The sequence below is a fragment of the Cornus florida genome, unplaced genomic scaffold (genome assembly GCF_030987335.1).
Source record: "Cornus florida cultivar Cherokee Brave unplaced genomic scaffold, ASM3098733v1 CherokeeBrave_3.0.0_Hap2_Chr05, whole genome shotgun sequence".
In the NCBI taxonomy this organism is placed as follows: Eukaryota; Viridiplantae; Streptophyta; class Magnoliopsida; order Cornales; family Cornaceae; genus Cornus; species Cornus florida.
In genome coordinates this window covers 116,795,745-116,823,558 of record NW_026775575.1, presented here as the reverse complement: position 1 = coordinate 116,823,558, position 27,814 = coordinate 116,795,745, and the positions used below count along the sequence as shown (strand labels likewise).

At 37.0% G+C, this 27,814-nt stretch overlaps 1 protein-coding gene across 1 annotated transcript; it reads right to left on the bottom strand.

The window, feature by feature from the left end:
• Nucleotides 1-112: 112 nt before the first annotated feature.
• LOC132308906 (transmembrane E3 ubiquitin-protein ligase FLY2) lies at nt 113-27,814 on the bottom strand. Its single transcript, XM_059807195.1, has 15 exons — nt 27,150-27,814; nt 24,654-24,726; nt 21,224-21,351; nt 19,789-19,904; nt 18,019-18,079; nt 11,065-11,131; nt 10,904-10,981; nt 6,743-6,900; nt 6,523-6,582; nt 6,227-6,320; nt 4,773-4,940; nt 2,450-2,778; nt 1,170-1,286; nt 918-1,086; nt 113-507 (listed from the first exon to the last, which is right to left on the bottom strand). Exons 1-14 carry the CDS (start codon nt 27,300-27,302, stop codon nt 985-987), a joined length of 1,704 nt encoding a protein of 567 aa, XP_059663178.1. The 5' UTR covers nt 27,303-27,814; the 3' UTR covers nt 113-507; nt 918-984.

Here is a 27,814-nt window from a genome sequence, read left to right as displayed (position 1 = left end):
ATATATACACGCATAACATATACCGAAATATTTTCCCAGTAACAATCAGGCAATGGGCAATCTGCTGAAGAAATATTGTATGCATTTGAGAAAACATGAGAAGAGAGCGAAGTGGAGAAAGCATTAATGCGCGCATTGTATTGCACTTTCTTTATTCTAAAATTTGACAAATTTATACACAGGGACATAGGTCCATGTAATGATGCGAGAAAATCATGAATCTACATTGAGTTGCAGCTTCAAAATCACTGTTTTTGGTTTCCCACCATGACATGCATTTATCTGAATTAACCCACTTTTGGAAGGACAAATAAATGCAGTTGGAAACAAAATAAAATAAAGGAGAAAATATTACTTCTCATCAAAACATTACACAAGGGAAATATACATTTATACAAACAATATGTGAGTTGTGCCTGCTGCAAACTGTTTCTGTAACTGGTATGAACTGCTTCTGTTAAATCTCATTCTAGATGTGATACGGAATAATCTTGGTTCTTTCCCTACCTGAAATAAAATGTAAAGACCCCCATAAGCTGAGTGCCATATGCAAATATTCATTACAGCAAAATCACATAGCAAGATAAAAACCATAATTATGAATATTCAAATGAATCAGTAGAATCCATTTAAAGCAAGCATGAGACTGAAATCATTAAAAATTATGAGTAATTTTGAATTAAAATTAGAGAAGCATATGCTGCAATCTGAGAATGTAATAAAAAGAAATTGAAACTCTTACACATTGATTTTTGGATTTCCCGGTGGTCATATTTTGAAAATCATGTAATAAATGGCAACAGAAAAAAAAAAAAAAAAAATCCATATTTTCTAGAAGTTACAATAATCAATTAAGAAAATGAACAGTTGTCAATGCCTGAAAATTCAAAATAGCTTTAATTTTAAACCCATATTACCACAATTAATGGGCTGGGCAATGTCAGTTGATCCATAGTAGTTTGAAGACCAAGTTACATGATCTCCTTAGGCCGGTGGAAGTGGACGCCGACAAGTTGGGCATTCCATCTTTATATCCATCCATCTTTGTAAGCAACCAGAATGAAAGAAATGATCACATGGAGTCACCTACAGAGAATTTACCCGTTAGATTGAATCAGAAGTTAAAAGAGAGCATATCTTCGAATAAACTAAAAATAAGTATGGAGTACCATGCAATCATTAGATCGTTGAGTGAGATCGATGGCAGTCATGCATATGACACAGTCAGTGGCATGGTTCGTATCCTGATCAAACCGTCTGTAATAGCTATATTTATCAGGCAGAATCTGCATCACCATATCAAAATTAATGACCATAAACTACAAGTAAAACCACAGATTGTTACTAGTCTTTCTTGTTTTTTTTTCCCCTGGATATCTTTACTAGTCTTTTCATGACCCTTGTAAAGCCAGGGCTTGGCCTGTTTGGGTTCAGTGAGCTAATTCAATGAATTTTGAGGCAGGAGTTGAGCTCAAATTGTTTGTAAACTGAACGAGCCAACAAGAGAACTGAACCAACTTGTTCATAAACAGCTCAAGTCATTTGTTCAAGTTTGGGTCTAGGATTTGTTGAGTCAAGTTCCATAAAGATAAATCAAGTGACAGGGCACATGAACATGGAAAATTGCAGATCTAAATCCTCATTCAGACTCCATTACTATTAACGGCTGTGTGATAGTCACAGATTTCAATTTCACTCATGTCCCATTCCAATTAAATTCCAACAAGACTCCATTTTGTTTTTTTGATTAACGAGGGAAAGGAAAAAGGAAATAATCTCCTTTCATGTTGTCTCTTCTAATCAAATACGATGACAAACTACAAATTTCTGAAAAAACAGGAAGAAGAAATAAGAAAAGGAAAACAAGTAGTAAAATTAATAATGTCTCCCTTACTTTTCCTCTCATCTTCTTTTCCTCCCTATTTCCGTCTTTACCAAACAAGGGAAAATTATTTCTTTGCACTGTCTTCTCTATAACCTCACCAAGTCTGAACCAAACAACACTCAAGGGTGATTACGAGAAAATCATTTGTTTTTCTCTTAGGACATAATTTTGTAATGGAACACATATGCTGCAAGTTCACAACACATGGTTGTGCATATAATGTTAGTTTGCAGTAGTATATTACGACATACGTCACGCTTGTATAATGTGTACATGGTAGGTGTTGGTGCTAGATATTCATTCAAAATGTTAAGAACGAAACAGAAAGTTTATAAGTAATTGCAAGAGATGATTGCCCTTTGTGCTCCAACAGACCGTATACTGCACCCTAGTTTAAAGGTTCATGTAAAGCTCCACATACAAATTTTCAGTAGAACCTTATTAATGCAGTAACGAGATGGGAGTGTGTGTGCCTGTTTGCACACGGGTGGGTTGGTTATCAGTTAGAATTTACCAGAAAAACAAAATTTATTGTAGAATGAAAATCATCGAGTTGCATCAAACCTGACGGGGAATGAAACACCGAGATCCAAGATAGTGCTGTAGAAGAAGAATCGATGCTTGGAATCCCATGAATACACCCAAACAGATACACCAATTCTTGTCAGGCTCAATACGCATGAAGTTTTGAGGGCAGCCAAAGACATACAAAGGAATCGCAAGCCGAGTGATGGTCACGCCTAAGATATAATGAGGATGCAATGGTTTTCTTGAGTCACGAACAACATTAGTAATTATTTGAGGTATCCAAAAGGAGTGCATAAGGAGAAGAATAGGCCGCAGAAATTTATGGAACTCATACATGACCAAAATACCACCTAAAAGGATCCCATCTGCAAATTATGTAAATAATTTCACATAAATATTCCATAGAAAGGTTTCCATATCAAATAATATTACGTAACGTCATATACACAAGATAATCATATTATAATTGTCAAAAATATATATAATCAGGGTTGAGATGGAAACTGAGAAAAGAAAAAAGAAAAAGAAAAAAAAAGGTAATAGCCTGAAAGAATTGAGCCCTGGAAAATTATGCGGATTGATTAACCCAAAACTTGATTAGCAGGTTTCAAACAATTTAAATGAAAAATAATTATCATGCGATTGTAGTCCAAGGAACCAAAAGGAAATAATACAAATGCAGAGCATTTTTATCCCCAAGAAGTTGGAAAAACACTGTGTTGAATTGAGTATGGAGCATGTTCATAAAATTACAGAGTCAGATAGGAATGAATCTTACGCAATAACGAATAGGAATCGTTCCTGGACAACCGTAAAAAAGATGATCTCTGGCAAAAGCTATGAAGCATATCAGACATGGTGCGGATACAATATGATACAGATATGACAATAAGACAGATTCTTAAAAAAAAATAGGACATGGATAAGCAAGGACACACCAATATCTTTACTTTTACAAACATAAAGAGAGGACAGCCTCAAGGACAGACTTGCTTTGGGTGTGGAAAGTCGGGACATTTTGTACGAATTGTCCAAACAACTCTAAAGGACAAACTCACAGAAGACCTGATGTGCACAGCAACAAGAACAGATTTGAAAAGGGGGGTTTTATCTCAGGATGAAATTCAGGATCAGAAGAGGTAAAAGAAACTGCCTCGGAGGAAGAGAGCATTTGTCTTTTCATGGCACTACATGAACCTCCACAGACCAAAGTAAGGAGGAGGATGCTGATGATGAGAATGAAGTAGTCCTGGCTGAGTGTGAGAGATGTTTAAAAATCAATTATACGTATCCATAGATAAATTTTTTAAAAAGTAACATTTTGCACATAAAGCAAAGCATCACCAATCACACTGCTTGGCTTACAGAAATGCACACATCATATGCATTAGAAAGTTTATTGTTCACTTGAAATTTTTTGAAACTAGCGGTGAAAGACCTCTATTAATATCAATATTGAAGAGATATATTATCAACTCCCCATCAATATTTAACTGATTCTATGATGCCTTTTGAGAAGTCGTCAAGTTGACCATTCTTGCTTGGTACAATAGCTGTAAGTTCTTTGTTCATGACATCATGTACTCTGAGGAATCGGAATTACATATGATGAAAAGAATGTTGGAACAAATGCAGTTTCATCTTTCCAAGGCAGCCTTCACATATCCAGAATATGTTGTGTCAGCAATAAATATAATGAAATTTAACTACAACTAAACCAAGATAGAGGAACCTAGAGAAATTCTTCCCAACATTCGCAAGCTCAAAACTCTCGGTTGAGAGTAGTTCACTTGATACCAATAAAAAGGATTGCTCGCAGATCTAATATGTTGTGGCGTACATAAATTAATGTAAGCATTTTTATAACTCTGAACACTATTGTTGATGTATCATTTCATATCATCCAGATTCTAGTCATTTGGATGCCAACTAAAGGGGGAACAGAGTTTCAACCTGCCATAAATATTAACCCCTCTACATCTAATACCGATGGAAATTTCTCTCCTCTACTATGACCCAATCCGATAACAATTTCAAACCCAAAACTCAATTCAAAAAGGTGTAGAATGTTACATTGATGTATGAAACAAGAAGGAAACATTAAAATTAGTGGTGTGAGTAATCATTAACACAGGACATTTGAGTGTTCATGATATTTTCTATCAATTATATTACCAGGCACAGGATAAAAGAAAAAGGTTTGAAATATGTTATGTTTCCATGAAATAAATAATTTTAAGCAAGAGCAAGTGTATTTGTGATACAATAAATATATTATATCAAAAGTCTCCAAGAAACTCTCTGACATGGATATCCAGACACGGCTCACAGAACTTTACTTTCAGTAGAGTATACTCACAGAAACGGCTGTAAAGAACTGACAGCTCACGCCTCATTGCTTCCCAGCCCTCCCCATTATTCATAGGTCTACTGGCCTTCCATATGGCGAGAAGATATCTCATCTCAAATATTGAGAAGACTACGAACTTGAAAAAGGCAGCAGTTGCAAAAGCATTAAATAGGGATTCTGTATTCAAACAAACAACAAAAAGTTCTCACTTTATAGATCAAGAATTAATTAATAATGAGCAAGGATCAAACAAAAGGAAACTAAGTTCATATTGAAAAAGAGGAAATGTCAATGTGTGATGCAGATGCAAGAAGTATCTTATACAGAAACAACTGCATAATTGAGGCACACTATAGGAAAAGTAATACCAATGAAACACATGGCCCGCAAAAACCCTTGCATGCAAGTTATTTTAAAGGAAAACTGAAATAATAATTGCTCTCGCAAAAAATGCAGGATGTCAAAAATTGTAACACCAAAGAAGGCTCACATGCTATACAAATGTGGTCAAGCTAATATGTGACTGACATGTATAAATGATAATACATGTCTAAATAGGACAACAAAAATTTCCAGAGTACGCCATTCCAGCCTATGTTACATGTGCATACATGTATAAATTACATGCAAAAATACTAAAAAAAGAGAAGGATAATAATTTGGCAAGAAAATGTACGCTTTAATGGATGACAACATAAAATAGTGTATTTTTGCTGAAAAATTTACACAGACAAACATTTAGCTCGAACTAGAATAAATATATTTCTATATTACTCCTCTTGCAAGTAGTTTTTTATATTTGTTAGGGAAAGGCCATCACTTTCTGGCCAGCATTTGAAACTCAAGGTTTTAATACAGCATAAAAAAGTAGTCGGCACATACAGCATAAAAAAGTAGCACGTGGACTACGCCAATTGCAAAAAGTACATCCGCATATTTGCTACGTTCCAAGCTTCCAACATCTTAATTTCAAAAGGAGTACCATTATGCAATTGTGTTTTTGTTGGGACATATTGTTTTTAGTAGTCTACATATCAGATTGCAAGTAAGCAGAATGAAAACTCTTTTTTTTTTTTTTTTTTTGGTTGGTTGAGGAAGAAAGGGAATACTCATTCTAAGCAGATGTTTTTGTTGAAACATTCATCACAAACTTCTGGTTGATTAGCAAGATAGTATTAAGCATTCAAAATTCTCCAACAGTAATTCCAAAAGAAATAGTTTGTGTTTGTAATAACAGTATGTAAAAAGTAATAAGGTGGCAAAGTACCATCGCATGTCCATGTAACCCAACCCTTCCCATCCATTCCAAGATTTGGATAGAAAAGTTATTTTAGATTAATAGTGGTAACAACTTTATTGAAGGCATGATTGAGTCATATATAAACAAAGGAACTTCTCTGGGAGGTTGTAAACAGCCCAGGTAAATGCAAAAAACCTTAACCTGACTTTTTTGGAGAACTTACCAACTAGTATCCCTGCAGTCAGATGTAAAAGGCAAAGATAAGCATCCATGATAGCCTGTTGCCCAATCATTAAAATTGAAACTTTGGCGGCCCCCTAACAGAAGGATATCAAATACATCATTCATTTTGCTTTAACAAAATCAAAATGCAGCAAAAATGTTGACGAAGTACAATATACACAGGCACACAAGCAAACACGTGTGTGCAAACGCATATACACATGCAATCTATGCAAACTGAGAACAACGTTGTCACAAAAACTAAGTATCAAGAAACATCAAGACAGAAAATATTACAGACTGAGTGTTGCTGTGTTCCATTTGCCGAATTAATAGAAGAACTTGAAGGAAAGAAACCTGAGTCATCTGTCAAGGAATCCACCCAATAGCAGTTGATAACAATGTGATCAATTCAAAAGGCTAAAAATTAACAAGGAAACAACCCAAAAGCAGTTGATAACAATGTGATCATGTCATAAGATTAACACTTAATGAAGGAACACTGAGTGAAGGATACAAAAGTGACCATCAAGGTGTAGTTAACTGCCTTGTTGTAGTAAACCTCAATGTTGACAGAAGTAGCATTGACTAGCATGGGTGAAAAGCAATCTCCATCCTCATCCACTGAAGGACTTTCCATTAATCCTTCTATATGATAACGATCACGATCTCCATCTACAAGAAAGGTAAGTAGCAACCTAAGATGAATTAAATGTTCTAGAACATTGTCACAAATCAAAGAATCAAAGTTAAAAAGAGTTTTACTATGTGCAATAGAAAGGATACAAAAGGCCCGTAACACATTATGCTTCACAATTCATCTGCTTAGCATAGATACGTCCATGAAGGAGCTATTTCAGCGTTGGATAGCAATAAAACTCAAATATTCCTCAAATGTAACCGATCTAGATTTATGCAAGTTTGGACATTACAGTATTTATATGCAAAGAAATAATGTATGCTGCTTGCATATTCTTGAAACATGGAACATTCCTTGGATGTCTTGCTGCCGTTTGTATATAGAATTAAGGTACAATTGTAATAACATATATGACAATGTCATTTGACAATTATTTTGAAGAGAATGATGAGAAATAATATGGGTAATTGGGTTGATTATGGTACCAAGTCTTGCTCCATGTAAATATAATTCCAGTTTTCTCACATTATTTTGTATAATACGTAGTAAATTGGAAAGCTAAAATTTTTTTTTTTTGATAAGTAAGAATTGTATAAAAAAGCGCTCAAAAGGGGAGCGCATCCCAAAGGAACAACAAGAAGCAAAAACCACTAAGCCTTCAAAGAGGCCAAAAAATCAACAATGCCCTCAAAAGATCTATAATCGCTACCCGAAACCCAACAAAAAAGAGTGAAAACAATGGAGAATTTCATAACAGAAATAGGAGACTCTTTTCCCTCAAAGTATCTCCTGTTTCTCTCAAGCCAAATGCACCACCAAATACAGAGAGGCGTGGCCCTCCAAGCCTCTCGAATGTGAGCCCCCACAGAACAGCCTTTCCAAGCCTCAATCAAACCTCTAGCAGAGCCAAGCATAACCCAAAGAAAACCAAACAGGCCAAGCATCAAATCCCAACAATCCTTGGCCACAGGACAATGCAAAAGAAGATGGTCCACTGACTCTTCATTCCGACAGCACGTAAAACACCGATTAACCACCACCTGATTCCTTCTTCTCAAATTATCCTGAATCAAAATCTTTCCCAAAACAGAAGTCCAAGCAAAGAAGGCCACCTTAAGAGGAGCCTTAGAACGCCAAACTGCCCTCCACGGGAAAGGACCTGCAGGCTCTTGAGTGAGACACCTGAAGAAAGACCGCACATTAAAGCGGCCCTGAGCATTGGGAGCCCAAATCCAAATATCAGAATCTTCGACCATAACACCCTGCTGATACAAAACCTTCAGAAGACGAATGGTACCGCCAACTTCCCAGTCCTAAAACAGACACCTGAATCGAACATCCCAAACCAATCTCCCATTATCAAGATGATAACAGTTGATCACCCTGGCCTGCCTATCCAAAGCAATCCTGAACAGTCGAGGGAAAGCAAGAGCAAGAGGGATGTCCCCACACCAGATATCCTCCCAAAAACTAATCTGCCTACCATCCTTGAGACGAAACCGAACATGATTGGAAAAATCAACCTGGCCCTGTCGAATAAACTTCTAAACCCCCACACCCCTAGGACCAGGCACCTCAAGAGAGCACCACCCTCCTCTACTCTCCCCAAATCTGCTCACCACGACCCTCCTCCAAAGCCAATGCCTCTCCACCCCAAACCTCCATAACCATTTCCCAAGGAGAGCTTTATTTATTTATTTTTTTTTTTTTTTTTTTTTGATAAGTAAGAAATAACATAAATAAAAGCGTTCAAAAGGGGAACGCATCCCAATTACAAAAGTGGAGCCGGGACTAAGGTACCAAAGAATCCAAGAAAGTAATTAAATCATCAGAAGAAGAACAAAAGCTCATCTTCACATAATTGAAGAGAAAACAAAGAATGTAAAGTTTGATCATTGCCGTGGACGACTCTTTCCCTTCGAACATTCTACTATTTCTCTCCTTCCAGATGCACCACCATACACAATGTGGTACAATTCTCCATAAATTGCGACTATCTCCTCACTCGACAACCTCTCCAGACATGAATTAACTCCTTAGTAGATCGTGGCATAACCCAACACATACCAAACAACCCAACAATAAGATTCCAACAGTCATTCGCCACAGGGCAATGCAAAAGGAGGTGATCAACGGACTCCTCATCATCCTTGCATAGACAACAACGATTAACGATACAATTGCCTCTTTTTCTCAAATTATCAATTGTCAGAATCTTTCCCCACACAGCAGTTCAAACAAAGAAAGCCACCCTAGTTGGAGCCATAGATCGCCAAATAGTTTTCCACGGGAAATCTCGATTTACAAAATTTGACAAGCATAAGAACAAGGATCTAACTTCGAAACGACCATGGGAAGAAGGAGCCCAAATTAAAACATCGTTACCTCTACCAACGCCCTCCTGCCGATACAGAAGATCTAGAAAAACACATACCTCGTCCATCTCCCAATCCTGAAAAGAGCGCCGAAAATGCACATCCCATATCAAGCCGATAACAATCAACTACGTAGGTGTGTTTATCAACAGCAATACTAAATAACCTAGGAAATGTACGAGAAAGAGGCTGATCCCCACACCAGAGATCTTCCCAAAACCGAATGCAACGACCATCACGGAGTTTGAATCTAATATGAGCCGAAAAAACATCCCATCCCAAGGAGAGCTTTATTGAAAGGCACCAATCTTCTAAGCCCCAACCCTCCATTCCGAATCGGCCTACAAACATGCTCCCAACGGACCAGGTGAAACTTGAAATCCTCCCCTCTCCCTCCCCACAAAAAATTGCGCTGCAAACGCTCAATCCTCTCCGCCACCGAGGAGGGAATCTGGAAAAGGGAGATAAAATAGGTGGGAAGACAAGAAAGGGTACTCTTAATCAGAGTCACCCGCCCCCCTTTAGAAAGATACTGCTTCTTCCACCCTGCCAACCGCCTCTCAAACCTATCCACGACTGGATCCCAAACCCCCACGCATCTCGAAGGAGCACCCAGGGGCAACCCTAGATAGAAAATGGGAAAAGAGCCTGTACGGCAACCAAGAATGCTCACAAGCATCCCAATGTCAGGGACCTCACCAACTGAAACCAAAACACTCTTTCCAACATTCACCTTAAGGCCGGACACCACTCGGAATCAAATCATTACACATTTCAGATATCTAAGCTAAGACACATCTGCATCACACAGAACCAAAGTATCATCTGCAAACATCAGGTGCGAAATCTCCAACTGACTGGCAACATCCCTGCCCACCCGGAAACCCCTCAAAAAACCCAGCTCCACAGCTCTCCTCATCAACCTGCTGAGGGCTTCCATTACAAAGAGGAACAAAAAAGGGGATAGCGGATCTCCCTGCCTCAACCCCCTCGAGCTAGAGAAAAAACCCAACGGAGCTCCATTCACAAGCACAGAGAAACGAGCACTGGAAAGCTAAAATATTAAACAAATTTACACAAGATGATTGTTCATCAATCATTGAAGTACTTTTTTTTTCAGTATGCTCTTCGTATCAACATAATGATTGTTCATCAATCATCAAAGTACCTTTTTTTTCAATACATCTTTCGTATCCACATCATCTTTTTAGAATTTTTCAACATTCATCTGTCCATATTATGACGTAACTGTATCATGTGTCCATGGTTTATTATGCATAGGCATACTACATCAAAAACAAAGCTACGATAGAAACTTTATGCATACACCCAACTTAGGTTGTAATTAGAAACTGCATGCATACATTTTTGGTAATTAGATAGATTTGACATCTAGAGAGATATCCAAACTATCAACGATACCAATTCCATGTAAAACAGAATGGCAGATTATTAGGTTGTAATTGCTTCTCCAGGTATCAAGAACCTAAGAATTATATCATATAATGTAACTGTTCCCAAATGGTGCAACAGTTAGTATCATTAGCAGTGTGCATCAGAAATGATTTCACATGGAAACAAAGACGAAAAATCCTGGATATGCTTGTAAGCATACAACCGAAAGAAAAAGAAAAAAAACCATACACTTGTATAACTCAAGTACCATTTTGAGCGGATGAGACGTGTGAAATTTGTGCTGCAATTTCAATATTACAATGTTTCTCCATTTCATAAATAGGTGCTGCAATAAAAATTAATAGTCAATAAAAAGTAAAAGCAAACAAAGTCAATGCCAAATAATCAAAATGTAGTAAACAAATTTACAGTGTTTCCTCTTCCAAATCTTCTCTCGAGGAGATTCCTGGAAAACCTGGGATGAGAAGACTCCAAGCTAGAAAGAATGAACACATGCAAAAAATTTGTATCAGAGATCTTCAATATAAAGAAATTTTAAGAGATCATAAACATTTATTTAAACAATGACCCTCCATTTCCTAATGCAAGTACATTTCAATGGACTACAATGGGTTTAGCAACATACAAACTGATCGTGAACAAAGTACTCCAGACAATAAACCTGGGCCCATGTTCCAAAGCCAGATTTAGAATTCCTCTCCAAACCCAACTTCAACAGAACTATATTCCCCAAATACTTAGTTGTGTACATGGACCTTTTGGACTTTCACCAAGTATAGTAGTGCGCGCACACCATTTTATAGTTGAGATGGACATATAGGTAAATATGATTGGATCAAGGATATATTTTCAGATATATGGTTCCCTTGCAGCCTCTATGTTGTTCTTGGGATGCATTCCCCTTTTAAACGATTTCTATTATATCTTTACTTGTCAAACAAAAAGATACATGGTTCCCAATTTTTCATCCTTGCATATCATTTAACTAGCTAGACCCCTAACATGCGTCTTAGCACCAATACCATTCTAAATTTTTTTTTTTTTTTTTTTTTGATAAGTTAATACCATTCTAAAATTTGAGAACATAATAGTGGGAAACATTCCTATTCTTGAGTTTTTAAATCTAGATGGGCATGCCGAAGGTTTTATAAAAAACTACTAGTCATTTCAACATTCAAAACTTCTTTAACCATTATTAGGCACCAATAGATGCCTTACACTATTCAATACTCCAATCCTTTCTCAATTACTGATCTTAGAAAAGAGAGCCCAGAGGGATATCTAGACCTTTTCCTCAAAATAAAAGGCATAGTTGGGATTGCCAAGAGCTAGCCATTTACAATCCTAACATTTTCATTTTTCTCGTTAGTTACAAACCCAAGGTAGCACAAAAGAATGTCCGATCTTGCAAGGTAGCATCGCAAAATATATATCCACAGCCCCAAAGCTTTACTAGCAATGAGACAAAAGAATGTCTTACAAGCACATCCACCTTTTGGATTTGGCGCCAATACCAAATTTATTTATCTCATGCCAATGATGTTTATGATAAATCGGCAAAAACAGGGGAAGATGAAGATTTCAAAAGGCCCAAAATAAGTATCCCAAGCCTCTAAATCATATGGATACCATTATGGGAAAAAAATGGAGGGCGGCATTCTAGGGAGGTGAGATCACCAGCAGGTATGGGTTCTTGGAAATTCATCCGGAATGGATAGGATGAGTTCTCCAAACGGATCTGGTTCAGAGTTCGGAGTGGGAGACATGTCAGTTTTGGGGAGGACCATTGGTGCGGGGACTTTGCTTTGGCTAAATAGTGGGAGGGTGACTTGAGACGTGCAGTTTTGTAGAGTTCAATGAGTGGGAGCTTTTGGAGGTCACAGATTTCCTTGGTTTGATCTATAGGCAGGTGGTGGAGGGCATGGGTATGGACGAGATGGTGTAGCCGGGCACCTCAGTAGGGGTGTTTGAGGTTAGGTTGTTTTACCTAAGCTTATGGAGTCTCCAAGCCACACCTTCCCTTGGAAAGCTATTTGTAGGACTAGAGCCCCGTTTTAGGTGGCTTTCGTCACTTAGAATCATAGTTGTTAAAGGCACCGGAGGCGCGCGCCTGAGGCGTGTTGTCGCCTTGAGTACACTTAAGGCGACTGTCTTAAGTAAGGCGTGCGCCTTTTCCACCAAGGCGCCAGGCTACAGGCACGCTAAAGGCGTGCGCCTTTTCCACCAAGGCGCCAGGCTACAGCACGCTAAAGGCGCGCCTACTTGAAAATGTTGTTTTTTTACTTCTTTTTGTTATTTTGGGTTTTGTTTGTTTATTGTTTGTGTATAAAATATTATTATTATTTCTATTCTATTATTTTATTAGTTAATATAATAGAAAGCCTACAAGTTACAACATAAAAAACAAAAAAAAAAAAGAGAAGCAAAAAGCAAAGGAAAGAAGACAAACTCGACAGAGGCAGTGAAGGCATTCGGACTCTCGGATCTGCGTTAGCCTGCAGGTAAGTTCTCCTTCTCTCCTTCTTTTCTTCTTCTTCTCTCCTCCTCTTCTCGAATCAGCCGGATCGGTCTCAGATTTTTTTTTTCTTCTTTTCTTCTTCTTCTTCTCTCGAGTCTCGGCTCTCTCGAGAGTGGAGTCTGGCAGATTTATTTTTATTTTTATTTTTATTTTTCTTCTTCTTTTTATTTTTTTATTTATTTTATTTTATTATTTTATTTTATTTTTCTCGAGTTTTCTTCTTCTTTTTATTTTTTTATTTATTTGTGTAAGGTACTTTATATTTTCCTGCTTGGATTAGATTAGTACAATGTATTGCTCTCACTATTTTTTTATATATTTGTGTGATCCTGTTTTATTTGTGTGAACAGCTGTAGCCTGTATTTGTTCCATTCTAACATGTTATTGGTTTGAGGAAATGCATTTTTATCTAATTTTGTTAAAATGAAATAATTAGTTAAGTGTACTCTAAATTATAGAAGACAATCTCAAATTGTAAATAGCTCATGTATTGTTAAAATGAAATAATTTTGTTAAAATGAAATTGTTAAAATGAAATAATTACTCATGTACTGTTATATTTTTTTCTTATAATTAGGTTCTATTATTGAAAGAATGTTTAGTTGTTAAATCACTTACCCAAAAATACTTTATTGGGTGGTTTTTTTTTTTTTTTTTTCAACGTGCGCCTAGCTTCAGTCGGGCGTGCGCCTCGCCTTGCGCCTCAGGCTCCAGGAGGCATTTGCACTTTTGTGCGCGTTGAGCATTTAACAAGTATGCTTAGAATGTTGTCCTTGGAAGCATCCTCACTCTCGACAACCTCAGAAGGAGACATCAAATCGTGGTGAATTGGTACTGCATGTGCAAGAAGTTAGGAGAATCTATGAACCATCTTTTGCTGCATTGCCCTATGGCAAGGGATGTTTTGTAACAACCCTCACACTACCCAAATACAATATTGTCCGTTTTTGGATCCCTCGGACTAGAGACTTCCCAAGAAGTCACCCATCCTGGTACTACTCCAAAGTAAGCATGCTTAATTTTGGAGTTTTGATGGGTTCACGGCCATCACGGCTTTAAAACGTGTTGTGTCATAAAAAGGTGTTGAATCTACATATAACACTTGCCTTTTCCATACCCAGGCGATGTGAGATTGTACACATATAGCTCACCCAGTGTGGTAGCATGCTTGTGCCTCAAACCTGCCCATGCACACACCCCCACATAAGTCACCACAATCACCCCCCTTTGGGGCCCAACATCCCCGTTGGCCACAGTTCCAGCTGGTCAGGCTCTGATACCATTTGTAACAACCCTCACCCTATCCAGATACAATATTGTCCGCTTTTGGCTCCCCTGGACCACAGACTTCCGGGGAGATCGCCCTATCCTGGTACTACTCCAGAGTAAGCGCGCTTAACTTTGGAGTTATGATGAGTTCACAACCATCATGGCTTTAAAACGCATTTTTTCATAGAAGGGTGTTGAATCTACATATAACGCTTACCTTTTCCGCACCCAGACGATGTGGGATTGTGCACCTGTAACTCGCCCAGTGTGGTAGCCAGCCATTGCCTCGCACCCGCCCACATAGGTCGCCACATGTTTGGTCTATGTTCTTGGTTGTTTTTGGGGTGTGTTGGGTTGTTTCGGAATCCACGGTGGATATGTTGAAGGCTTGGAAATGGTGTACAGTGGAGAGCCACTCCCTTTTGTTCATGGTGGGTTTGTGACACGAGAGGAATAGGAGATCCTTTTGAGGGCAAGGAGTCCCCTATTTGGTCTCTCAAATTCAATATAGTGTCTTCTCTTTTTTCTTTTTCCTTTTTTTTTTCCGGGGGGGTTAATGGGCAGAATTCTATATCTATGGATCTGTTTTTGGATTTTGTAGATAGTTTGAAATTATTGCGTCATCGCAAGCGTCTTTTGTTCTTTAGGAGCGCTCCCCTCTTGAGCACCTTTAATTATAATTTTACTTATAAAAAAAAAATCAAATGGGAGAGAGAGAGCTCAAAGCTCTTATAAACTAAATAATATTAATCCATCCCCAAAGTTATATCTCGGTTGTTTCACCAAGAGACCAACTTACAGGCTTTAGATACATGGAAACCTTCTAACACTAATCCCATGCAACATTTCTCACTTGAACAGCATGTTAAATAAAAGGCGCCAAAGGAAGTGCAACCAAAGAACATGTGGAGTAGGGATGCAAATGAGCCGAGCCGAGTCGAGCTTTAGGCTGCTCTCGGCCGAGCTTAGCCTAGCAAGGCTCAAGCTCAGTTCAATAAATTTTTTACGAGCCCGAGCAAAGCTCAGCTCGGGCTCGTATGTTGAGATGTGTGTTTGTATATATATATATCACTTACCTATCAAATGGATCGAGGAGAACCATTTTGAAACAGGAAAATGTCACTATCAATTCACATGTTAAACACTCATCTTCTCCTTTCTTCAAAATCTCCTTCAGTAGCTTCAAGTTAATCAATGTTTGATTTATCAGATTTATGAATAATATTAAACAAGAGGGGGGGGGGAAGAGATAGACCTAACCTGATGTCGCCTTAGGAGTATAAGACAACCGCCTGAGGAGTAGAAGGATGTTGCACTGACTGGATTTTTGTTGCCCCCAATTGGATTGGAGAAGACATTGCAACATTTTGCGGCTACTTTTAGGGTTTCTTAACCCTTAAAGAATGATAAGTTACAACCAAACGGCTGAGATGAATCTATGATTAGTTAGTGGGCTACTTAATTAGATGGGCTTCTAAATGGCCAAATACTAAATGGGCTAATGAAAATATAGTTTTATGAATTTGGGCCTAGAATTATATACATGGGATAGTTTTAAAAATATAATAATTTATATTTATGTAAACGAGCCTGCTAACGAGCTCACGAGCCAAGCTTAACATTGTTTAAGCTCGGCTCGTTTACTAAACGATCCTAAAAATTGAGCTCAAGCTCGGCTCGTTTACTAAACGATCCTGAAAATTGAGCTCGAGCTTGGCTCGTTTACTAAATGAGTCTAAAAATTGAGCTCGAGCTCGGCTCGTTTACTAAACAAACGAGCCCAACCCGAACTTTTAACGAGCCGAGCCCGAGCTGTTCATGAACGGCTCGGTTCATTTGCAGCCCTAATGTGGAGTATACAAGACCAAGAAAACTAGGCTCCCTCTAAACAACTCAAATCCCCTATAAAGTCTATAAAACCATGTAAAGAATCTGAAAACTTCCTAATCATCAAAACCTGTAAAAAATTAATAGGAGTTGCTTTAACCTCTGAACAAGCATATCTACCAACATCAAAACCGCAGCTATTATCTGTTCTGAAAAACACCACATGATACATAGAGGCACTCGAACAATCAGATCCTTTCAGTAGCACAACCTCTTAAGACAACAACAGGGTCTGCAAGAGACCATGGCCTGACTCAGTGAACTTCAAAAAGAGTGAATAACCTGCACCGCTTTTGAGCCTTCGAGAAATGGAGAAAAGGACGATTAATAATCTCCATAACCTTCCTAAGCAGATCTAGTTCAGAAGCATATTCATCTTGCATCCCAGAAGTTCCAATGTTAAAATCACATCCCAAGCAGCTGATGATGCAAAGAACAACAGTTTGGGAAAACACTTTAATCCATCAATATCCTTCCTTACAGGGAAACCCTAGCCTATGGCTATCAGAAAGCATCCTATAACCGTTTTTGTTGTGTTCCCAATGCAAGGAGTCCATCCTCTCCGCACAACTAGAAGACGCCTACCATAACTCGAAGAAAGCAAACATCGACTTCCAACTCCTAGTCCTGAAATGCTCCAAGGAAAAGGGGCTCCAACACTAGACCGTCCTCAGTAAGCCTGACATAATTTGATTACCGGCTTTCGATTCAACCAATGCAAAATTTATTGAGTATACAGATATCAATAGCGCCCCCATCCAAGTTATACCAAAATCTCACCCTACAGCTGTCTTCCATCGCTAAACCAATATGATTGGGGATCTCCTTCCCACTTTTAATTTCTTTCAGAAGGCCAAATCTACGAAACTGGACGCCTCTTTGTATCCATCACCTAAGTTCACCCTGTATTTCTCTTCCACCACCTTCTCCACAAGCTATCACTTCCTAGGAAATCATGCCAGAGTTTCTTTCACAGAAGGGAGCTCCACAGCCATATCCCCAGCAAAGACCCTAAGAAGCTTGGCTTCATTGCCTAAAATTCCTGAAACCCAGACGTGGTTAAGGGCATTAACTGCATCCCAGCCACCAGGTAAACTTGAACTTGCCCCCGGTGCCTCCGCACAAAATCCCTTTGAATCTTCTCAAGCCTCTCCATAGCAGAAGCTGAAATTTTGAAATGAACATAAAGCGGATCAATAACGTCAAGTTTATATTCGTAAAAGAAAATTCCTCCCTTCAACAAGTACGACATCTTCCACTCACCAAGTCTCCTCTCAAATCTCTTCTCCACAGTATCCTGACCAAAGTTGCCTTAAAAAGGCTGAACCAAGAAGAAAATGATTCGGGCTTCACTAGTTAAACCTTAAGTGATTCAAATTTTGATGGTAACATCATTTAAAATCTCAAATCCTAATATTTTTGAGAAATATTAATTTCCCTAAATTTCAATGCCATCATTCTCATGGGTCCTACATCAAATCCGGCACATCGTTGGTAGGGCATGTTACCAGTTTTTCTACTATCATTCTACTAATCCTAGCATATATAAGGGGCAACTATATGACATATAAAACCAAGCCACAGTAAAATGTATTGCACAAAAGAAAGAACAGGAGGTTATCTAAAAATAATAGTTTCCACAGAATCGTCATCAAGAACAATTAATCAAGATGATTGATAATGGTTACCAAGTGATATGGATTGGATAATATGTATTCTTCTTCCTGGCTGAACTCTCCCTCTTTTCCACTGCAAAATTAATAGTTATAAATATAGATAAATTTCATTGGTTCAAATCATTTAACAAAAAAGTTTCACTTGATCGAACATCAGACAGCCCAAAGGCCATTTCCAGTTAAGACACAACTCTCAATATAGCATCTATGATGGATCAGCTGGAGAAAAATAGTGAATAAATGTATTAGCCTAATTTGTGTAAACACAAGGGGAACTTTTCCCCTCTTTTTTACCAATTTTTTCATTTTAAGTATTATCTTTTCCTTTTTGGAGTGTTATATTCAGATTATGTGGCATATTTAGCAACTACAATGTATACATATTACTAGAAAACTTCAAACATAGAACCAAGCAAACTACAGCAGATTATGCAGAGCTTATCTATCAAAAGAAGAATTCTTGCATCTCATAGTAACATCAACCAACAAATTCATAAGCGACATCAAGACTGAGATTGGAAATTACCTGCAGCTCATGACAGGGAAAGAAATCAAGAATGGGACATTTATGGTGAGAAATATCCATATATTAGCAGGCAAACATGTTTACAAAAAAGATTAATTGACCTATAAACTATCCATAGTCTTACACTGTCTCTACATCTTGCCACAAGTTTACTAGTATAAATCGGTACAATTTCTTACTACAAGTTTACTTCCATACACACCGTCTCTACATCTTGCCACAAAGTTTACTAATATAAATCGGTACAACATCTTACTACAAGTTTACTTCCATACATAGGTTCAATTTGAGTGTCCAACAGCTCAAACATAGAAATAAGATTTCTTTTTTTTTTTTTTTTTTTTTTTTAAGATAAGATACAGAAAGAAGATTACTTAATAAGTGTCAGAATTAAACAAGTTCCATAGTGTGTTTCTTTGGGTATCCTTCGTGTTTTAATGAATTTTTGCCTCTTTTTCTAGCATTTTTATAAAATGAACCCTCATCACAGCCCCTAGGTGTTCAGTGTATATTGATATACTTTAAGCACATTGGTAGATTATTATGGCATTTTTTACTTGTTAGTTCTAAAGTCAGATTATATATTTTCATACAAATATCAGCTGAGCCATTCTTCAATCCTCATGCCCTTCTAGTCCTTTCAACAAAGCTAATATGTAATCCAGCAAACCAACATATCCCACAATAGCTCGCCTAATTTCAATGGGCTGCTACATGCAGCACTACTGATGCTTTGAACCAGGGTTCAAATGCAAGAATGAGACCATACAACTAAACCTCACCTATATTCAGTAGCACCATGAATTAGTCCATATACATTATTAAAACGACAATGATAGTCACAGATCATAACAGATCTCTTCTATTATATGAAGACATCTTCTTCTTCTTTTTGATAAGTATTATATGAAGACATCCTATAAAATGAGAACCGGCAATGATAATCAATAGATGAGTGGTAGTGGCAATATCAAAACATGCCATTAAATTAACAACGATTATCATGACAATAAAAATTCTCTGAATGCAATATACTTGGAATAAAATGTACAACTTAAACCAACATTGGAAACATAACCTTCATTATCTAAATCTAAAGCACAAAAAAGATCTACCATATAGGAAAAAGATCACATCCTATGGAAACACAAATTTAACATGGAAACACCAAGAGGATAGAGAGCACCATTAGGGTATATACAATTGAAGAAACTTACAGACGTACAGCCAAAAGAAACCAAATACAGGAAATCTACCTGTTGGCCACCATTCGAAGTTGCCTGAAAGGCCAGATATATACACCTTCCACCTTGATTTGAGCACCACCAACTCCATGTTCATTGTCAAACACATCCTGGAAAATAATTACCCCCTGTTGTACACAATATAAATGAAACAATATTTTATTTTCAGAAGTAACAATTCACACCATAAAAGATCAACATAAACAAAGTTTAAGATATCCAAGGAAAGAGTGCAAAAAAGTTGCTTTGCTGAAAATATAGCATGTCGGAGCACTGGTTGCCAATGATTTTTGGACTTTGACCAACTCTTATCACATGTACACCCCATGAATCATACATGTTCTATAATGTGGATATAGAAATATACACAAACATTAATACTGGTGGTTTCAACATCAGGAACAGACAGTGACCAACTCCATAGTTTGGAACTCCAAAACATTTATTAGCATTTTCACCCTTTAATTCAATGTGAACAAAGCATCTCCCGACTTCTACTAGAAAACAAGATCACATGGTACGCATAAATGCAAGCATATTTACCATTAAAAAAAATAATAATAAAAAATAAAAATAAAAGTTCCTCCCGGGTCATGTATATGCTTGCGATTAGTGGGAAGTGGAAGCATATTATTAAAATCCACAGTATCTGTGACCACAGTTACCACACACCAAATCTCAAGGGAGGTTAGGGGCTATTTTGACAGTAGTTTTATCTAGGAGAAATTTGGACAAACCTCAGGGGGAGGTCAGGGTATTTCACCCAAATTTTTTATATTTCGGACACTTAGCCGACACATCACGGACACTTGGTCAACACATTCCAAACAATTGACTAACACATCCTACACTCTTCGTTTAATATAAAACAAACACATGGCCCTGGAAACAACATACATATCAGTGTCCAGCCTCTTTTTCTTTAAAAAATTGAATTAAATATATCACAGTATGCAATGACCAAAAACATAACTATAATGACAAGATAGGGGAGTAATATCATATACTACATAAATTATTTTTTATATTCGAATAACTTATGACACTTTAGTATAGAAATTACAAATTAATTAAAGTTCTCTAATTGTTTTAGTACTCGATAGATATATAAATGTAAATTTATATTTATATTAGCCGTGTCCACACCGTGTCCATGTCCTACTTTTTTAAAATTTGACGTGTTGATGTATCCATGTTCGTATCCCATTTCTGTGTCCAAGCTTCTTAAGGGAAATACTTTATTAAAAGCAGAAAAATCTTAAAACTTCCCCATTATAGAAATAAGATCTGTTCTTCGGTAAAACTATTCTATATGTGACAGAGACTTCTAGTTCACCAAATACAATTTGTTGCTACAAAAGGACACAGAAAAAATATGCTATACTTGAAGGTTTAATTTCCTCTATTCTTATATAATCAAAATTTACTAGTAGAACGATCATCTTACCTGAACATAATGTACACCAGTTATTTTTGTTGGCGTACTAACTAATTCAAGGACTGAATTGCCATTGGATTTCTTAAAATCTGGAAACCTGGAAGAGCTATTTGTAGAATCAAGGAACCTCCAAGATCCTGCATCCTCGTGCCCAAATAAGTATATAATCAGATCAAGAAAAGAAAAGGTAAATGAATATATTATAGTAAAAGTGGAAACTTTTCAGCAAGTGATAATGATGTGCATATATTCTTACTGCAGAGCAAGTCAATAAACTATACTGTACATTTTGTTTTTTTGTCATATTTATGTAAAATTGTGAAGATATTTAAACAATATATTGAACGAGTGAAAATCTCTAATGCAAAGCAATTATTGATAAGTTCATGTCAGTGTACATTGGATGAATTCAGCAACTCAATACGCATTGGCAGTCCCTATTCCTAAGCAATTGTTTTGTTGTTCATTCAAATGCAGTCCCAATACATTGGACATCACAACTACAAAAGAACTAAAAGTTAGTCATTAAATATCACCCAAAAATAGAATTCCCGCAGAGAGAGAAATGCAATAAAATCTCATAGAACCCAACACAAACCTTCATACATAACTAATCACATCAATCAAATGGTGTGAGATGACACAAGCAATTTCACTGAATCTCACTAGAGTATTCATTATATGGAGATATTAGATCATGATAGTGGCATCCCGCAAAAAAAATGGGGTGAAAATGGCTAATTGAGTAACCTGCCCCGCCTTGCCCCTATTGGATCAGGTTCTGGAGGTCTGTAATTCATTGGAGAAATTTTTACTGTTGGTGTTTGTGTTCTTTGTATGGGTAGATGAATATCATAGAAGATAATTTAATATTATGAAAAAGGGATAGCAGTACATGCTAGGAGGGATGTGGAAGAGAAGGTACAGTAAAACTACAAATCATGAAAATGTCACAGATGCAGAGTCCCTATCATTATCATCAACAGATCTGAATAAAACGTTACATCATGATGAAGACCCACATGTGAAATGTGTTTTATTGAAATTGAAGGATCAGAATGGGATTATGGGACTCTGATAAAAAATAAAAATTAAAAAAAAAAATCCAAATCTACGACAAAAGCTTCCTTCACTGGGAGTCAGCATAGAGCATTTTGGGCCCCAATTTGATTCAATTAGCTTCCTCTGAATAAGTTCATGTTAGACATTGGAACACCATACCATCTGTTGGAGGCATTCGACCAAAGCCCATGGCAGGTTGGGTCACAACTAGAGCTTTGATGCATCAACTTGGTCCATTGTAGGTTGGGTTGAATAAAATTGTTTGAATGCATCCATATTATTCTAGTCAATGGAGACATCTTATCTCAGGTGTGTTGTATAAATTGATGTAGAGTACAAGTAAACTTCACATACATGAAAAAATAAGGCAAGGTTAACAATGGATGGAGGCTCTGTGTATAAATAAATAAAAATACAACTCAGCAGATGGATAAGTGATTTGCAAGAAGTTAAGAAGACATTCAGTTGCAATGAACAAGATACTAATCGCAACAGAAACTTACCCCAACCATTTGATAATTAATTACACGAATCTGTTTTATGACTTCAGTAAAACTACAATATTATCATGTCTTTATTGTTGTAACCAAAAATAATTTTGCTATTCCTTTTTCTCTAACATTACCCTCAAACTGGACTTCATCAGTGCAATTATTGATTTATAATGAAAAGAGACCACCAATTCTGTAATCTTTCAGCAATAATCAATTTACATCCCCGATGCATCAACACAAGTTTCTGCCTTCTCCCTAATTTTCCCTTCTTTTCCATTTTCCAACTATGCTGTGTTATTTACCCCCAAAAAAAAAATATCCAACCATCTAATTCTTACAATTTCGTCCATATCTTCTCACATTTTAACGGTTAAGCAAAATAACCCAATCTGAACCTTTTTCCTTGTTTATTATATTAATGGCAAAAGACAAATTCTGTGATGGTATATTAGTCAATTTAAGAGAATATGTACAGACATAAATTACAAACTTCATCAACAACAGAAAAGTAGATTCTAGTATTAGATCATAATTATATCCCTCCTCTATATGATCTTTTATCAGGATTTCCAGATAAAGAAGTTCCTTCTTTTCCAAATATAAAGTTCATTGTTAAACAACACCTATAGCTTAGTAAAGTGTTAGTTTCCCACCATTCCACCAGCACTTTACTCCAATTGCCTCAGCTAGATGCCACTGAATTCCAGACACTAAGCAAACAAGCCTAGATAAGTTGTTCATGAAAAGAAAAGCTAGCTTCAACCTCAAGCCAGACACCAAATCCAAGCGAAACTCGAGTTCTGAAAAAATTATGTGATTGATAAGAGTAAATCAGAAATGGACAAGGACCAAATTGTTTTTTTTTTTTTAATGGAAAATCATTATTGTCAGCAATAAAATCCCTGCTCGCCAACAACCACATCCAATCTAAGTGTTCCTTTATGTATTATGCCAGAGTCGAGGTAATGCTTTAGTGGCCAGGAAAGGGGGCTGATCAGTGATATCCATACCCGGGTCAACATTCTCACCCTCCCCCATAAAGGGAATTGTTGAAATATATAAATATTTCTATATAATCATGGAGCAAAATCCTCCACCAATCACGGTGATCCGGTAAATTTCCCAACTATAAATATTTCTATATAACAGTGGAGCAAAATCCTCCACTAACGGTGCCTCATTTGACTAATGTACACCTTCCATATATTCTTATCTTTACCATGCCTATATATAGGCTCTTTGTACTCAAGCAATATACAGATCTGAATAATAGAAATGTAGTCCTTAGTGGCTCTTTGTCCATGGATGTAGGCCTTGGTGCCGAACCATGTATATGCATGTGATTCCATCTTTCTCTCTTCCCTTTTCCTATTTGCATTTCTTATTTCCGCATCCAAATTTAATAAGAATATGGGATCCCAAGCCAGTGGTCGCCCACTTCACGAAGAAAGCACCTACCTCAAGCTAGACACAAATCCAAGTGAAACTTCAAGTTCTTAAAAAAGTATAAGATTGATAAGAGTAAATCAGCCATGGATAAGGACCATTTTTTTTTTTTTTTTTAATGGAAAATCATCATTGTCAGCAATAAAATCCCTGCTCGCCAACATCCAAATCTAATCTAAGTGTTCTTTTATGTATTACTATGGCAAGTATTAACATGTTTGTGTCATACATGTCAAACTGACCTATAGACATCACACGCATTCGAATCCAATAACCAAAAATATGTAGTTATGTGTGTGTGTCTGCAACAATGGAGAACACAGAATGCAATTAAAGAAGAATCGATTGCATTATGAAATTTAGAACTAATAAAAGGATTCTTCCTATTTGACTTCAGCAATTAGTTGATCAAACCTGCAACTAGATAAGGTACAAACCTCTATAGGTCCCTGTTATGTTCCAAGCAGAAAAAGGACCCAACTCATTCTCATCTTTCTTGATGAACAGCCACTGCAAGAAGCAAACACAATGAAATATAAACTGAAATTAGTCAAAGTTAACCGCTAACCGCAATTTGAAGACACATTTCAGCCAAGATAGTGCCAAACAAATACCTTTCCAGTGGATAAACTCAATGTCTAAAAACAAAAAATGCCCATATATATATGCAAAGCAATAAAACCCAATGTTGAAAAGGGTTGCATATTAATAACTGAGCAAATTCTTGAAACAAGGGTATTGGTTTTTTTTTTTTATTTAGTGGATGGACAATGAAGGCTGGACACAATGGTACTTAATCTAATCAGTCCATAAAACCAGGAAGGGGGAAATGAAAATTGGAGAGAAAGAACAAATGCTAAATGATGACCACCAAAGCTTTAGCTCAAGTGGTATCTCCTCAGGCTCAAGTGCCCATGGGGGCAATAGTGGTTGTGTGCGTGCTACCTATTCAGAAAAAAGGGGCGCCAAAAGATGTTTGCTATCTGCTTCAACCAAACAAATAGGAAGTGGAAGTGGAAGATTCATCTGGGACAGGCAAATGGAAGCCCGGCTGGATGCTTCAGTCCTTGATGTAACAGATGGATTTCATATGCGTAACATCACAAGTATACAACAAAAATTGAAGAAAATGGTACAGACAATTCGAACAGTGAAGTTGACTAGATATTAGATAAAGAATGGTCACCATCAAAGCCTAGATAGTAAGACCTTTACTACCAATCCTAGGTTGGTTTGGAGAAAAGATCGATTTCATTTTTTTATTTTTTATTTTTTTGGCTCATTCCAGAGAATATTGATGGCAGCCCGAAAATTGGTTCCAAATTGGCATCAAGAAGCAATAGCTTCCAGAGTGGCATCTAAAGGCAATAGTTGTGCTACCTGCCACACAAAGGATTTCTATCACTTTCTTACAAAACAACTGCAATATTGAAACTGATAGCTGTTAAAACTTAATTTCAATTTTGCTTCAGTTTTTTGTTAAAGACCTAAAGAATGGTGAAGTAAGAATTTTACAAGAAACCAGCATTCCGTTTCGAAAGGTGTTTTACCTATTAAAATGCTGATTATCAACTCTTTTCAAGAATTTTGTAAGGAAAAACAGAAAGAAAAAATTTCCCGACCTTACTAAAGCAGTACCCAAATGTTCGTAGATACCTACCGAGGAATATACAACTTGGAATGAGCATCAATTTTCTTCCTTTGCTCCCACTTCCATTCATTCATGTTTTACGTTCTTGATTATTTACCTTACCGGGGCAAAAAAGGTCCTTGGTTCTTTCTGATATTTAATTTTAAGAATATAAAAATGCAGGCCTTACTAACGAGTCAGTGGCCCAGCGGTACCAAGCCCCTACTTCTCAAAGGGAGGTCAGGGGTTCAAGCCTTAGTGGAGGCATGGGTGTGTGAGTACCAACTAATGGAAAAAATATATATATATGCAGGCCTTGCTAAGCTCCAAACCTCTTCAAACTTCTTTTGGTTTTCTTTTGAAATGTAATTGTGATTGTTGCAAACAGAGGGCTGGTGTATTATTTAAACCATGCTTGCTGCTATAAAACTGCCTATTTTTATTACCCTACACCATTATCCCCATCTCAATGCAGATACAATACCAATGCCCTGCAGTGAAACTCTTTGTTACTTCAGTTTGTAGTTATCAAGAAATACATTTCCAATTCATAATTCAGGCTCACTGCAGATAATATGTCTTACATTTCCATTGCTCTTTAAGATATTATTTAAAGAACTACAACAAATCGATTAAATTTTCTTCTCCACCCACCAAATGTGGCACCATGAACTTAATTAACAGCTCCATGTCGATTGTCTTTTGTTACATGTTATTCCATCCATTGATCACCAGCCCCACATAATGTTTATGGAATTAACAAACCTAAGATCCCACCCACCATTCCTCAGCTTCCCCTTCAAACTAATAGGATGTGAATCATGTCAAACAATCCCTGAAAATAGAACTAGTACAAACACAAGACTGATCAAGTTTCATTGAGTAGATATTACATAAATTTAAATCCAAAATAAACCATAATAGCATACCTTGAAAAGGCATCGACATAATTACTAAATTGAAGTTAAATTTTTCTGAATACAACAAATGAGAAGAATCAACAACATAATCAGTCAATAATTTTACATTGTTTAGTATATAAAGGTATCGAGACTATCACATGTCATAGCACTACGTCACTTGGGATCCTAAATTCATTGTTGGTATCCTTAAAGAGCATAAAACAGTAAAAATAGTAAATAACATCATGAGCAAGCAAAAACCATTTATTCGAATTCAGCGTCACACAGAAACACTTGGTTGTGTCACATTTGCATAATCTTGATCGAAAAGTAGCAAAAACGGAACCAAAACAACAAGCTGTACCATAATTGCGCATATATAAACTGAGTTCAACACTAACCTCATCACCCCACGAACGAGCTCTCTCCCTCAGAGGCCTCAGCCCAGATACAGGCCGGGAAAGCATAACTCCAAACCACAAACTGAAAACAATCCGATACATAAGCCCTAATCTCTTCCCCTCCAACCACAAAAAATCTGAACTTTTTGACATGAGCACGTCAGAATCAATCAGAACAGTCCATTCCACAATTCAACTTTGAAATTTCTGCGGGAATCGAGTCTGCTGATCTCGAATTAACCAAGAAGAAAACAAAAGACCCATGAGAGAAGGAGTTTTAGACAGACAAGATTAGAGAGAGAGAGAGAGAGAGAAGGAAGGGGTTGCTTCAAAGTGTAGTCAACAATATGAACTAACAACCCAACAACGACGACGAAGACACTGAATCGAGAGACGGAAAGTGAGAGCTCAACGACCGATTAAACTAGGATATTATTTAAACAACAAACCTTCCTTCACCAGTAAAATTTGGAAACCCTAAATACAATAATTCATATACAATTATATAGACATAATTTTATATTAAATATATTGAGAGAGACTTTTTAGGTGCTATTTGGAAGGATTTTGTTTCTTAATTTTCTCTCTCTGATATGCCACGAGAAGTTAATTGGTATCGTTGGCTGTTGCTCTGTACTGTTGGTGTTGTTGTTTGTGTCTGTGTT